Source organism: Suncus etruscus, chromosome 17, assembly GCF_024139225.1.
Source record: "Suncus etruscus isolate mSunEtr1 chromosome 17, mSunEtr1.pri.cur, whole genome shotgun sequence".
In the NCBI taxonomy this organism is placed as follows: domain Eukaryota; kingdom Metazoa; phylum Chordata; class Mammalia; order Eulipotyphla; family Soricidae; genus Suncus; species Suncus etruscus.
This window is the reverse complement of record NC_064864.1, coordinates 22,454,262-22,465,838: the sequence shown is the minus strand read 5'-3', so window position 1 is coordinate 22,465,838 and position 11,577 is coordinate 22,454,262. Positions and strand designations below refer to the sequence as shown.

At 51.6% G+C, this 11,577-nt stretch overlaps 1 protein-coding gene across 1 annotated transcript; it reads right to left on the bottom strand.

The window, feature by feature from the left end:
* Positions 1-2,611: 2,611 nt before the first annotated feature.
* SDF2L1 (stromal cell derived factor 2 like 1) lies at positions 2,612-6,758 on the bottom strand. Its single transcript, XM_049790743.1, has 3 exons — positions 6,578-6,758; positions 4,797-4,993; positions 2,612-3,012 (listed from the first exon to the last, which is right to left on the bottom strand). Exons 1-3 carry the CDS (start codon positions 6,756-6,758, stop codon positions 2,731-2,733), a joined length of 660 nt encoding a protein of 219 aa, XP_049646700.1. The 3' UTR covers positions 2,612-2,730.
* Between the last annotated feature and the right edge of the window lie 4,819 nt (positions 6,759-11,577).

Here is an 11,577-nt window from a genome sequence, read left to right as displayed (position 1 = left end):
AGAAATCCATGACTGTTGGAGTTTTACACCATATATGCTGCAAACTTGTTGGAAATGAAGCCACCTGGGATTTGTGTCACAATGTAACACCAGAGAAAAGATCCATGGACAAGACCCACAGTCTCTGGATCCCAGTTAAACTGTGCTATCTGAATTTCTGGTTTTCCATCCACATACAAAATGCTATTGTTGACCGTTTCTACAATGGCTACCCCAAGATTGCACCGATCCCAAAGGAAATACAGAAGCCCAACCAACTTATGATGTAATGATGTAACGCTTGGGGATGCCCCAATACATGGATGACTGTACTGGCCTTCCTTCTTCATTCAGCTGATGTTATCTCCTGTACAAGGCTTCAACCCGCTTTTCCAGACCCATCAAGTGTCTTCTGCCGGTCTTTTTGGAGTTCCAGACCCCTCATATTTACAGATTGGTATTGAACTCTGTAGAAATTACATCTGTTGTTTTTCCCATAACTGTAATCCTTTGAAGTTATGTTTGGTACTACACTTCTTTTGACTATCGTAATTAATGTTTTTCTATTTTAGTTTTTAATATTAGGAATCGATGTTGTATTACATTAAGGTTTTGCTTTCTTGACTTTAGGTTTGTGAGTTATATATTATTGTCTATAATTTCCCAAATGATATTTTTGTCTGTTCTCAGGGTTTTTTGCGTGGGTGCATCATAGGCAAAATACTAGGTTTATAGAAGGTTCCATCCATTTTGGATGGGCCCTCAAGTTGTTTATTTACACAGGGAGGGTCTCTGCCTTAAACATTTTGTTTTGGTTTGTGACTTAAGCTCCCATCTATAAATAGTCGACATCAATTTCAGACATCTTATGGACTTCAGACTGGATTAAGAACTTGGACCAAGTTCAGATACCTATTGATCATCATTGCAGTGGCTCCCCACTGTGCAGAGGGTGTATGTGCCTCTTCTTCCGAAATAAAGGCCTAGTTCAATGCCCTCAAAGATGGGCTTTCTGGTCTACCTGAACTTGAATGAAAATGGAGCTGGAGAGATAGCATGGAGGCCGAACATGGAGGTGAGGCATTGGCCTTTCATGCAGAAGGTCATTGGTTCAAATGCCGGTATCTGCCAGGAGCGATTTCTGAACGTGGAGTCAGGAATAACTCCTGAGCACTGCCAGGTGTGACCCAAAAACGACCACCACCACCACCAACAACAACAACAACAAATAAAGAAAAGGTGCTTCTTCTTGCCTGCTACACAACCTTTCTGGTGTCTCTTCGAAAGATCTATGTACGTCTTAGATTTATCTTCTCAGGAGCTTGTAGTTGATTCCTTGATACATGTTTCTGGTTTTAGACACCCTGTGCTTAGGTTAGAAGTTTTTCTTTACATTTTCCTGTGATGCGCTTATGCAAACAGCCGCTCTTTTATTATTGACTAATTTTTCTTTTAATAATTGTAGAAATATTGTTTGTTTACTAAAAACAAAAGGGGGAATTGTTGTGTATGTAAATATTTTGGGGGATTACTATGTTGCTCACCCTAATCTGTGCCCTACCCTAGGGTGTGACCTGGCATTCTGCCCCCACCCTAGGGTAGGACCTGATTCTGCTTCCACCATTGGTTGGTATCTGATCCCACCATTGGGTGGGACCTGACTCTGGAGTATAAGAGCAAGGGTCTGTGGAAGGCGAGGAGCTTATTGCTGGCTGGAACTGAATCTGAGTCTTTGGACTTCAGTTTTGTCCATCCGAATAAAGCAAATATTTCCACGAGCCTGATTGTCTGCGAGCTGTTTACCCGCTGTTTCACCTCAGAACCGTGGGCTAGACAGGGTGGCAGACGCGTGCTCCGAGCTGGAAGAAAAGGGCCTCATTCTCCATCCCTCCATCAGTCAACCTCTTCAGGGGCTGACCTGCTACAGGGCACTTGCCTTGCATGCAGCTGACTCAGGTTTGATCCCTAGATCCCATATGATCACTGAGCTCCACTAGGAGTGATCCTTAAGTGCAGAGTTAGAAGCAAGCCTTGAACATTGCCAGATATGACTTTTTTTTTTTTTTTTTTTTGGTTTTTGGGCCACACCCAGCGGTGCTCAGGGGTTACTCCTGGCTGTCTGCTCAGAAATAGCTCCTGGCAGGCATGGGGGACCATATGTGACACTGGGATTCGAACCAACCACCTTTGGTCCTGGATCGACTGCTTGCAAGGCAAACGCCGCTGTGCTATCTCTCCGGGCCCCAGATATGACTCTTAAAAAGACATATGGGGCTGGAGAGACAGCATGGAGGTAATGCATTTGCCTTGCATGCAGAAGGTCGGTGGTTCAAATCCCCCAAGCCTGGCAGGAGCGATTTCTGGGCATAGAGCCAGGAGTAACCCCTGAGCATTGCCAGGTGTGGCCCAAAAACCAAAAACCAAAAAAAAAAAAAAAAGACATAATCACGGAGCCAGAGAGGTGTCTCAAAAGGGCTGGAGTGAAGGCATTATATCTGGGAGATCCAAACATTCCATGTAACAATAAAAATCTTTTGAGCATCCCCAGGAGCAACCTCCAAGCACAAAGCTGGGAAGATGCCCGAGTATAATCAGGTGTGGCTATAAAAGAAAGAGAACCAAACAAAAGCCCCACATTGACGGGTCTTCTTTAATCAAGGCACTTGAGAACTCCCTCAAACCCACAGTCTGTACCAAGAGTGGCTCTGTGGCCCTCTGCCCTGTTCCCTGCATCCGCCGAGGCCCCCAGGCTCAGAGTTCATCGTGACCTGCAGAGGGCTCCGGGCTGGGCTTGATGAAGATGCCTTCCATGGCCTTCCAGGTGTTGTGTGCGTTGGCACTGGGCATGCCGTGCACCTCTTGCTGCCCATGGATGGGGCTCCCATACTGTTCCCCGGTGACTGACAGGAAAACGGAGGTGCCCACATGCTGGAAACGCACAGAGGCCTTCCGCTCCCAGTGCTGCCCCGAGCAGCGGACGGTCCACAGGTCCAGGTCATCGCCCTCGCCATCTTCGCCAAAGGCGCTCACCTCCTAGGGGTGTAGGATGGGGAGCACACGGGTCATTTCTAAAGGCACAGTAGGTCACCTGTAGTCTCTAGCCTGGCAGCAGCTCTCAGTCCCAAGTCTCTGGGCCTCATGTCCTTCCTTTCCCCTTTCTGAGCCTCCACAAATGGGACCCCAATCATGACCCCAGCACCCAGCACTCTCTTCAGATACTCAGCCACACCTAAAGTCTGCCACCCCCAATGAGCTCCAAAGTTGTGTAAGCAGCGGAGAGAGGAGGGCGATGCTGCCCAGAACGTGTGTGCAGCCTCTGGCGAACATCACAGCCAAGCAGGCAAGGTACCAACACCAAGTATGGATGCGACAGTCATCACAGGATAAGGGGCAGCGGGGACAAGAAGAGGGAAAGGAAAAACCAGAAAAGAAACATAAACCAGGGGGCCGGGCGGTGGCGCTGGAGGTAAGGTGCCTGCGCTAGCCTAGGACGGACCACGGTTCGATCCCCCAGCGTCCCATATGGTCCCCCAAGAAGCCAGGAGCAACTTCTGAGCGCATAGCCAGGAGTAACCCCTGAGCATCACAGGGTGTGGCCCAAAAACCAAAAAAAAAAAAAAAAAAGAAACATAAACTGGGGAGAACCAAATTGGGGAGAGCCCAGGCTTTGGTCCTTGGCCCCTGGGCTCAGCATCCTATGGATGACTCTCCAGAGCTCACAAGATGGGGCCCCAAATAAAATACGAAAGAAATACATCTCTGTGCAGTGTGGGCACTGCTCCCTCCCACAGCTGCAGCCTCCTTTGTCCTCCATCTGTTGCCCCCATCCCTTATCTTTCTAGCACCCCACCCACCCCTATCATAAAGTCCAACTCTGACAGCCACATCCCAATCTCAATTTGTTTTTGTTTTTGGGTCACACCCAGCGGTGCTCAGGGGTTATTCCTGCCTCTGCACTCAGAAATCGCTCCTGGCAGACTCGAGGGAACCATATAGGATGCTGGGGCTCAAACATGGGTCTGTCCTGGGTCAGCAGCATGCAAGGCAAACAAACGCCCTACCGCTGTGTTATCTCTGCCTACTAGCCATAGGAAGGCCATGCTGCACCCTTCAGTTCCACTGACGGCAGCACCAGGAAAGTCCTCCTGCTATCAGGACTGTTCCTGCCCAGTTCCTGGGCCCAGACCAGAGTCTGGTGCATTCTGCTCTGTGGAGACTGCCTGGAGCATATGCTGTAGGGGTCCCATGGCTTGTCTTCCGGGAGATGGGATCTAGCCGAGCCTCCTCTGGGTCCCCTCCCCAGAGGGACACGCAGTCAGTCAAAAGGTAGGAATCTGAAGCTAGGGGCCGGAGCGATGGCGCAAGCGGTAGGGCATCTGCCTTGCATGTAGCTAACCTAGGATGGACCTGGGTTCAATCCCCCATGTCCCATGTGGTCCCCCAAGCCAGGAGCGATTTCTCTTTTTTTTTTTTTTTTTTTTTTTTTGGTTTTTGGGTCACACCCGGCGGCGCTCAGGGGTTACTCCTGGCTCCATACTCAGAAATCGCCCCTGGCAGGCACAGGGGACCATATGGGATGCTGGGATTCCAACCACCGTCCTTCTGCATGGAAGGCCTTACCTCCATGCTATCTCTCCGGCCCCATCCCAGAAGCGATTTCTGAGCACAGAGCCAGGAGTAAACCCTCAGTGTCACCAGGTGTGCTCCTCCCAAAGGAATCTTAAGCTAGGGCAGGAAACAGGTGGAGTCGGTGCTCCCCATCCCTGCATCCTGCACCAGCCTGAGCCCTGCGAGCCCCCCATCCCCGTGCACCCCACCTGGTTGTTGGACAGCGGAGACGAGAAGTGGTGTGTGTGCAGGTTCTTGCCGGTGAGCACGTGTGTCAGCCGCACCGCCTGCCCGCAGCGCACTGGGGCCCCGCGTGGGCACCCGCCGTCCGCTCCTCCGCGGATCCTCCAGTAGCTGTTGGCGTCATCCGATGCGTCCACGCCGGTCACCGACTGCTGGCGGCTGCCTGAGGGGCGACACCCCAAACACCCCAACAACCTGAGTTACCTCGAGGGCCTGGGACCGCGTCCACGCTCCCCCCAACTGCCCGCTGGCTCTCTGCTGAGCTTCCAGGCAGGTCTCCCTCCAGCACCCCGTTCCCTGGACACTTCTCCATTGGGAACATCCCCCGGGATCACCTCAAACTGCTACAAGGCCTGAACCCCCTTTCTTCCCCTTTTCTTTTCTTTTTTCTTATTTTGGTTTTGTTTTTGGGTCACACCCGGCAGCGCTCAGGTGTTACTCCTGGCTCCACGCTCAGAAATCGCTCCTGGCAGGCTCAGGGGACCATATGGGATGCTGGGGATCGAACCCGGGTTATATGTGTACAAAGCGAATATCCTAACTACTGTCCTATGGCTCTGTTCCTCTAACTTTTTTTTTTGTTTTTGTTTTTGGGCCACACCCTGTGACGCTCAGGGGTTACTCCTGGCTATGCGCTCAGAAGTTGCTCCTGGTAACATATGGGGACCATATGGGACGCCGGGGGATCGAACCGCGGTCCGTCCTAGGCTAGCGTAGGCAAGGCAGGCACCTTACCTCCAGCGCCACCGCCCGGCCCCTGTTCCTCTAACTTTTATATTTGGTTTTTGGGTTACACCCGGTGACACTCAAGGGTTCCTTCCTCCTGACTCTGAGCTCAGAAATCGCTCCTGGCAGGCTCGGGGGACCATATGGGATACCGGATTCTGCATGCAAAGCAAACGCCCTACCTCCAGGCTATCTCTCCAGGCCCCCCATTTTTTTCAGTTTTTGGGTCACATCCTGTGATGCTCAGGAGTGCCTCCTGGCTCTGTGCTCAGAAATCCTTCCTGGCAGGCTCGGGGAACCATAATACGAAATGCCGTGACTTGAACCCCTGTCCTTCTGCATGCAAGGCAAATAAATAAATGTCCTACCTCCATGCTATCTCTCCGGCCCCCCATTTTTTTTGGGGGGGGTCACCCGCGGTGATACTCAGGGGTTCCTCCTGACCCTTCTAAGCTCAGAAATCGCTCCTGGCAGGCTGGGTGGGGGAGAAGACCATAATACGGGATGCCAGGATTCGAAACCCCGTCCTTCTGCATGCTAGACAGATGCCCTACCTCCATGCTGTCTCTCTGGCCCTCCTTGCATTAATTTTTAAGAAGCAACTTTTTTGTTTTGCTTCTTTTTGGGGGAGCCACACCCGGTGACACTCAGGGGTTCCTCACGGCTCATGCACTCAGAAATCGCTCCTGGCTTGGGGGACCCTATGGGCCGCCAGTGGGAATCGAACCCGGGTGAGTCCTAGGCTAGCGCGTGCAAGGCAGCCGCCTCACTGCTTGCGCCACCGCCCCGCCCCTCCCTCCAGGCCCCGCCCCAACTCCCGGCCCTGCCCCTCCCTCCAGGCCCCCCAAATCCCACCTCACCCCTACAGGCCCCGCCCCAACTCCCGCCCCGCCCCTCCACCCAGGCCCCACCCAACTCCCGGCTCCGCCCTCCCACCAGGCCCCGCCCCCTCAAGGCTCCGCATCTCCCTGCAGGCCCCGCCCCGGCCCGGCCCCGCCCCCGGCCGCGCACCGCACCGCACCGGATCCGTATTTGATGTCGTGGGAATGGAGCCGCACCCGGTGCTGCGTGTTGAACAGCTTCAGCACCGACCCGCACGTCACGAGCCCCTCGCCCGCCTTGGCGGCGCCACCGTTCCGCACCGCCACGGCCGCCACCAGCAGCGCCAGCCCGAGAGCCCCGCCGCCGCCCGCGAGCCACATCGCCCCCGGCAAGGCTCCCGCTCGGCCGCCGCTCGCCGGCGCGCTTCCGCCTCTCTCGCGCTCGCTCTCGGCCACGGGCCAATCCGCTTCCTACAGGGCCCGCGGCGGTAGCCAATCGCTGCGGCCCGCGTGCTCTCGCTCGGCCCTCCCATTGGTGGAGCGGAGGAGGGATCCGCTCCCTATCCCCGGCGGCAGCCAATCGCTACGGCCCGCGTGCTCTCGCTCGGCCTTCCCATTGGTCGAGCGGTGAAGGGGATCCGCCCCCTATCCCAGCAACTGGGCGGGACGGGGCTGGTGGACCGCGAGGTTCCCTCCCAGCTGCAGCTCTCCGGGGCGCTTCCGCCTCTCTCTCGGTGACGGGCCAATCCGCTTCTGACAAGGCTCGCGGCGGCAGCCAATCGTTAAGGCCTTCGTACTCTCGCTCGGCCTTCCCATTGGTTGAGCGGTGAAGGGGATCCGCTTTCTCCCCGCCTACCCAGCGGCTGGGCGGGCTGGACTGAATGGAGACACGAGGAGAGTTCTGATTGGTCCACGCTTTTAAGGCGCAACCAATGAGAGGCCAGGTGGACATAGTGAGGTGCCATGCGCTGGGGAGGGGGGGGGGGGAATGCGCGCCGTCGGTGCTAATAAATATGAGCGCGCGCGCCCCCTTCCCGGTGCAGCAGGAGCGGTGGCGCAAGCGGTAAGGCGTCTACCTGGCACACGCTAGCGTAGGACGGACCGCGGTTCGATTCTCCCGGCAACCCATAGGGTGCCCCCAAGTCAGGAGCGATTTCTGAGCGCATGACACAGGAGGAATCCCTGAGTGTCACCGGGTGTGGCCCCAAAACAAAAATAGGGGCCAGGGAGATAACATGGAGGTAAAGCATTTGCCTTGCATGCAGAAGGTCATTGGTTCGAATTCCCGCACCCCATATGGTCCCCGAGCCTGGCAGGAGCGATTTCTGAGCATAGAACCAGGAAGAACCCCTGAGCGCTGCTGAGTGTGACCCACAAACCAAAATAAATAAATACATAAATAAATAAAATAAATGCAGCATCTGAATTTGCTGGATGATTATAGGTTTTTGTTGTTGTTGTTGCTATTGTTTTGGTTTGGGGGGGAACCACCCCCTGTGGAACTCAGGGATTCCTCCTGGCTCTGCGCTCAGAATTAGCTCCTGGCAGGCTCAGGGGACCCTATGGGATGGCAGGATTCGAACCAGGATTTGTTCTGTATTGGCTGCAGAGGGAAAAAAAATCTCATAACTGGGGCCGGGCGGTGGCGCTAAAGGTAAGGTGCCTGCCTTGCCTGTGCTAGCCTTGGACGGACTGCGGTTCGATCCCCCGGTGTCCCATATGGTCCCCCAAGCCAGGAGCAACTTCTGAGCACATAGCCAGGAGTAACCCCTGAGTGTTACCGGGTGTGGCCCAAAAACCAAAAAAAAAAACAAAAAAGTATCATAACTCTTTGTCCCTAGAATTCTAAGGACTCTGCAATCACAAAATTAGTCCCTTGAGTGGGAAATCATGCTCAGGATGTGGGGTGGCCTACCCTCACGTGGCCATGCCGGGGCATCACCCTTCTCAGACCCTGTGCAGGCAAAGGGAAGAGAGAGATTCCAGATTTTCTGCAGCCTCACTGACCATCTTCACCTGCACACAGACATGCAGAACCCCCGGTTTCCTGAGCTTTCAGGAATTATCCTCCATCTGTGGTGGTTCTAATCTGGTTTACAAAGAGGGTGTATTTTATTTTTTAAAACAATTCTGGGAGTCCATGCACTGGATACATGGTAAGCCATGTGATCCAGCACTGAGCCACATTACAGACACTCAACTCATTTTAACTTTTTTTTTTGGGGGGGGGCACACCCATTTGATGCTCAGGGGTTACTCCTGGCTATGCACCCAGAAATCGTCTCTGGCTTGGGGGATCATATGGGACGCTGGGGGATTGAACCACAGTCTGTCCTAGGCTAGCGCTTGCAAAGCAGACGCCTTACCTCTAGCGCCACCTCTCTCACCCTCATTGTAACGTTTTAGGTCACTCCCAGCTTACTCCTGGATCTGTTCTTTGGATGGGTTTGAGAGACATATGGGGTGCAGAGGATAGAACCTAAGTCAGTGGCATGAATGGTCGTTGCTGCTTCAGTTGTACTAAAGCTCTGGCATGAGAATATTTAAAAAAGAACTCAAAGGAAGAGGCAAGGGGAGATACCTCAAGGTCTGGTGTTTGCATACAAGAGTCCTGGGTTCCATCCATTGTGTCATACATCTCCAGAGCTTCACTAGGTGTGTGCAAGAAAAAAAAAGATCTTATAACTCAGCCCCTAGAATCCTAGGGGAGCTCTGAATATTCCAGGTGAGTCATGAGACAAGAACAGGTATAAAGAGGTACATGGTACAGGTAACTTGTTACCAACATGAGCTCTGACACAAACTGAACCTCTTGATCTAAGTTTCTGATGGCTGTATTTCCACATCTGATATGAATCTCCATCTTCTTATCAGAAGGTCTTTGCCTACATGCCTACAGACACCCCTTCTTCAAGAACATGCTGATTCAGCCTGCTGAGCCTCCCTACTCTGAATTCCCTTCTGGGAATTTCCAGCCAGGAACAGCCCTGTCATCTGACTGAGGGAACAGAGAGAGAGCAGCGTCAGCACCCTTATGGGAGTGCTGACATGGGCCCTCTGTCATGAATGCCTTTTCTTGGGTAACAACAAAACCAAGAACTGTGCAAACCCTCCTTGACTTTACTTTATTCACTGTTCTCAAGCCACATCCCCTGAACACAAAGATGACTCCTAAGACATTAAGAATGTCTGCATCACATCTACCACTAACGATGCCTCTGCTGGCAGGGGATGTCTCGGTAATGACAGTGACAACTCTGCCCTTCTCTCTTCATAGCTCCATTTGCAATGATCTGAGAGCTTTGGAGCTCTCCTCCCCCAGTCACCACCAGTGAGTCCTGCTGAATTTAATGTGCAGGGTTTGTCCTTCTGTGCCAGCAATCGATTACTGCAAATCCATCATAACTGTTTGAATGATGATGCTTGTGATAAAATTCTGGAAGAATCAGATTTCCAAGCTAACTCACCTAATCTCTGGACTAGGTGAGCCCTTTCTCAATGAAAGGTGGGGCTTCTGTCTCCTAGCAAGTAAGCAGAAGGTGCCTCGTGGGTTCTTTGGTAAAATGAAGATAGTCAGGGGAGTCAAGAGTAATTTCTCACAGAAGCTTTCTTCTTTGAAAGGAAGAAAACTTTTTCTCTTTTTGGACAAGTATGTATGGAAGATCTGCCCCTCAAATTCAATGTAAGATTCCAGCCTCTTGGTAAACAGGCCTTTGTAACAATGACGTTATCATGTCTCTCATTCTTTTTTTTTTGTTTTGTTTTGTTTTTGGGTCACACCCGGCAGTGCTCAGGGGTTATTCCTGGCTCCAGGCTCAGAAATTGCTCCTGGCAGGCACGGGGGACCATATGGGACGCCGGGATTCGAACCGATGACCTCCTGCATGAAAGGCAAACGCCTTACCTCCATGCTATCTCTCCGGCCCCATGTCTCTCATTCTTTAACATGACTTCATGAATGTAAACACTCTGATCTCAACAGTTGTATTTGACTCACACCTAGGTTATATCCTGCCTTCAACCCACCAGATGAAAATGCAATCTTTAATAAACTAGGGCGTTGGAAATGCTTTGTCTATTCTTAATTTCCTTCAGATGTAAATTTCTCCTCTATTAGAATGAGTATATTTTGTCAAAACTATAAAAGCCTGGAATTTGTGCTTAAATACAAAGGAAGTTTCACCCAAATTGTATCCACATTGGTGCCCTGAAATTTGGGGAAAATGTGTTACAGAACAGGATCGGGGCCACTGACTTTGTGGTATGTATTTAAATAAAAAAAAAAATTGGCTCAAAGTCAAACTAGCCCAAAAGGCATGAAAGAACTTGGAGATTCAGGACCCATTTGAAGAACTCTGAAAGCCTTTGAGATACAGAAATCAGGATCCAATCCATAGGCTGGACATTCTTTTTTTTTGTTTGTTTGTTTGTTTTTTGGGGGGGCCACACCTGTTTAATGCTCAGGGGTTACTCCTGGCTAAGTGCCCAGAAATTGCCCCTGGTTTGGGGGGAATCATATGGGATGCTGGGGGATCGAACCGCGGTCCTTCCTTGGCTAGCGCTTGCAAGACAGACACCTTACCTCTAGCGCCACCTCGCCGGCCCCTAGGCTGGACATTCTGAGGGTAGCTGTTCCTGGAAAAAATATGATAAGAACATCAAAGGATCAGAGACATACTGCTTAAAGTAAGGCACTTGCCTTGAATGCTGCAAAAGCAACCAACCCTGAGCATAAAGCCCACAGCAAACACATATACAGACACACAAGTATGCATACACATATGCACACACTGCACAGACATGCATCTATGAATACATATACATAGAACACAAAAGACCATCAACAATTCCAAGCATCTCCCTAACTTTGACTATGCCACTTTGGAAAAATTAACAAGAAAAGGAACAATTTCTGGGTTGATCCAAGACTTCTTTAAATCACATCTCAGGTGTATGACTTCTATTGATATTATTAGTGAGTAATAGTACAGCGGGGAGTGTGCTTGCCTTCCATGTGACCAACCTGGATTCAATCACTGGCATTCCGATGGTCCCCTTAGCTTGCCAAGAATCATTTCTGAGTGCAGAGCCATGAGTAACCCTTGAACTCCATTGGGTGTGATCCCCCCAAAAAAGAGCCTCCTACACACACACACACACACACACACACACACACACACACACACCAGCTAGCCTCCAC

Bases quoted from the DNA above. Each gene is read 5' to 3' on its own strand.
- SDF2L1 (XM_049790743.1), bottom strand. From the start codon at position 6,758: ATGTGGCTCGCGGGCGGCGGCGGGGCTCTCGGGCTGGCGCTGCTGGTG. The intron at 4,994-6,577 runs GTGCGGTGCGGT...GTCGCCCCTCAG, and splicing joins CGACATCAAATACGGATCCG to GCAGCCGCCAGCAGTCGGTG. The intron at 3,013-4,796 runs GTGGGGTGCACG...CTACACCCCTAG, and splicing joins CTCCGCTGTCCAACAACCAG to GAGGTGAGCGCCTTTGGCGA.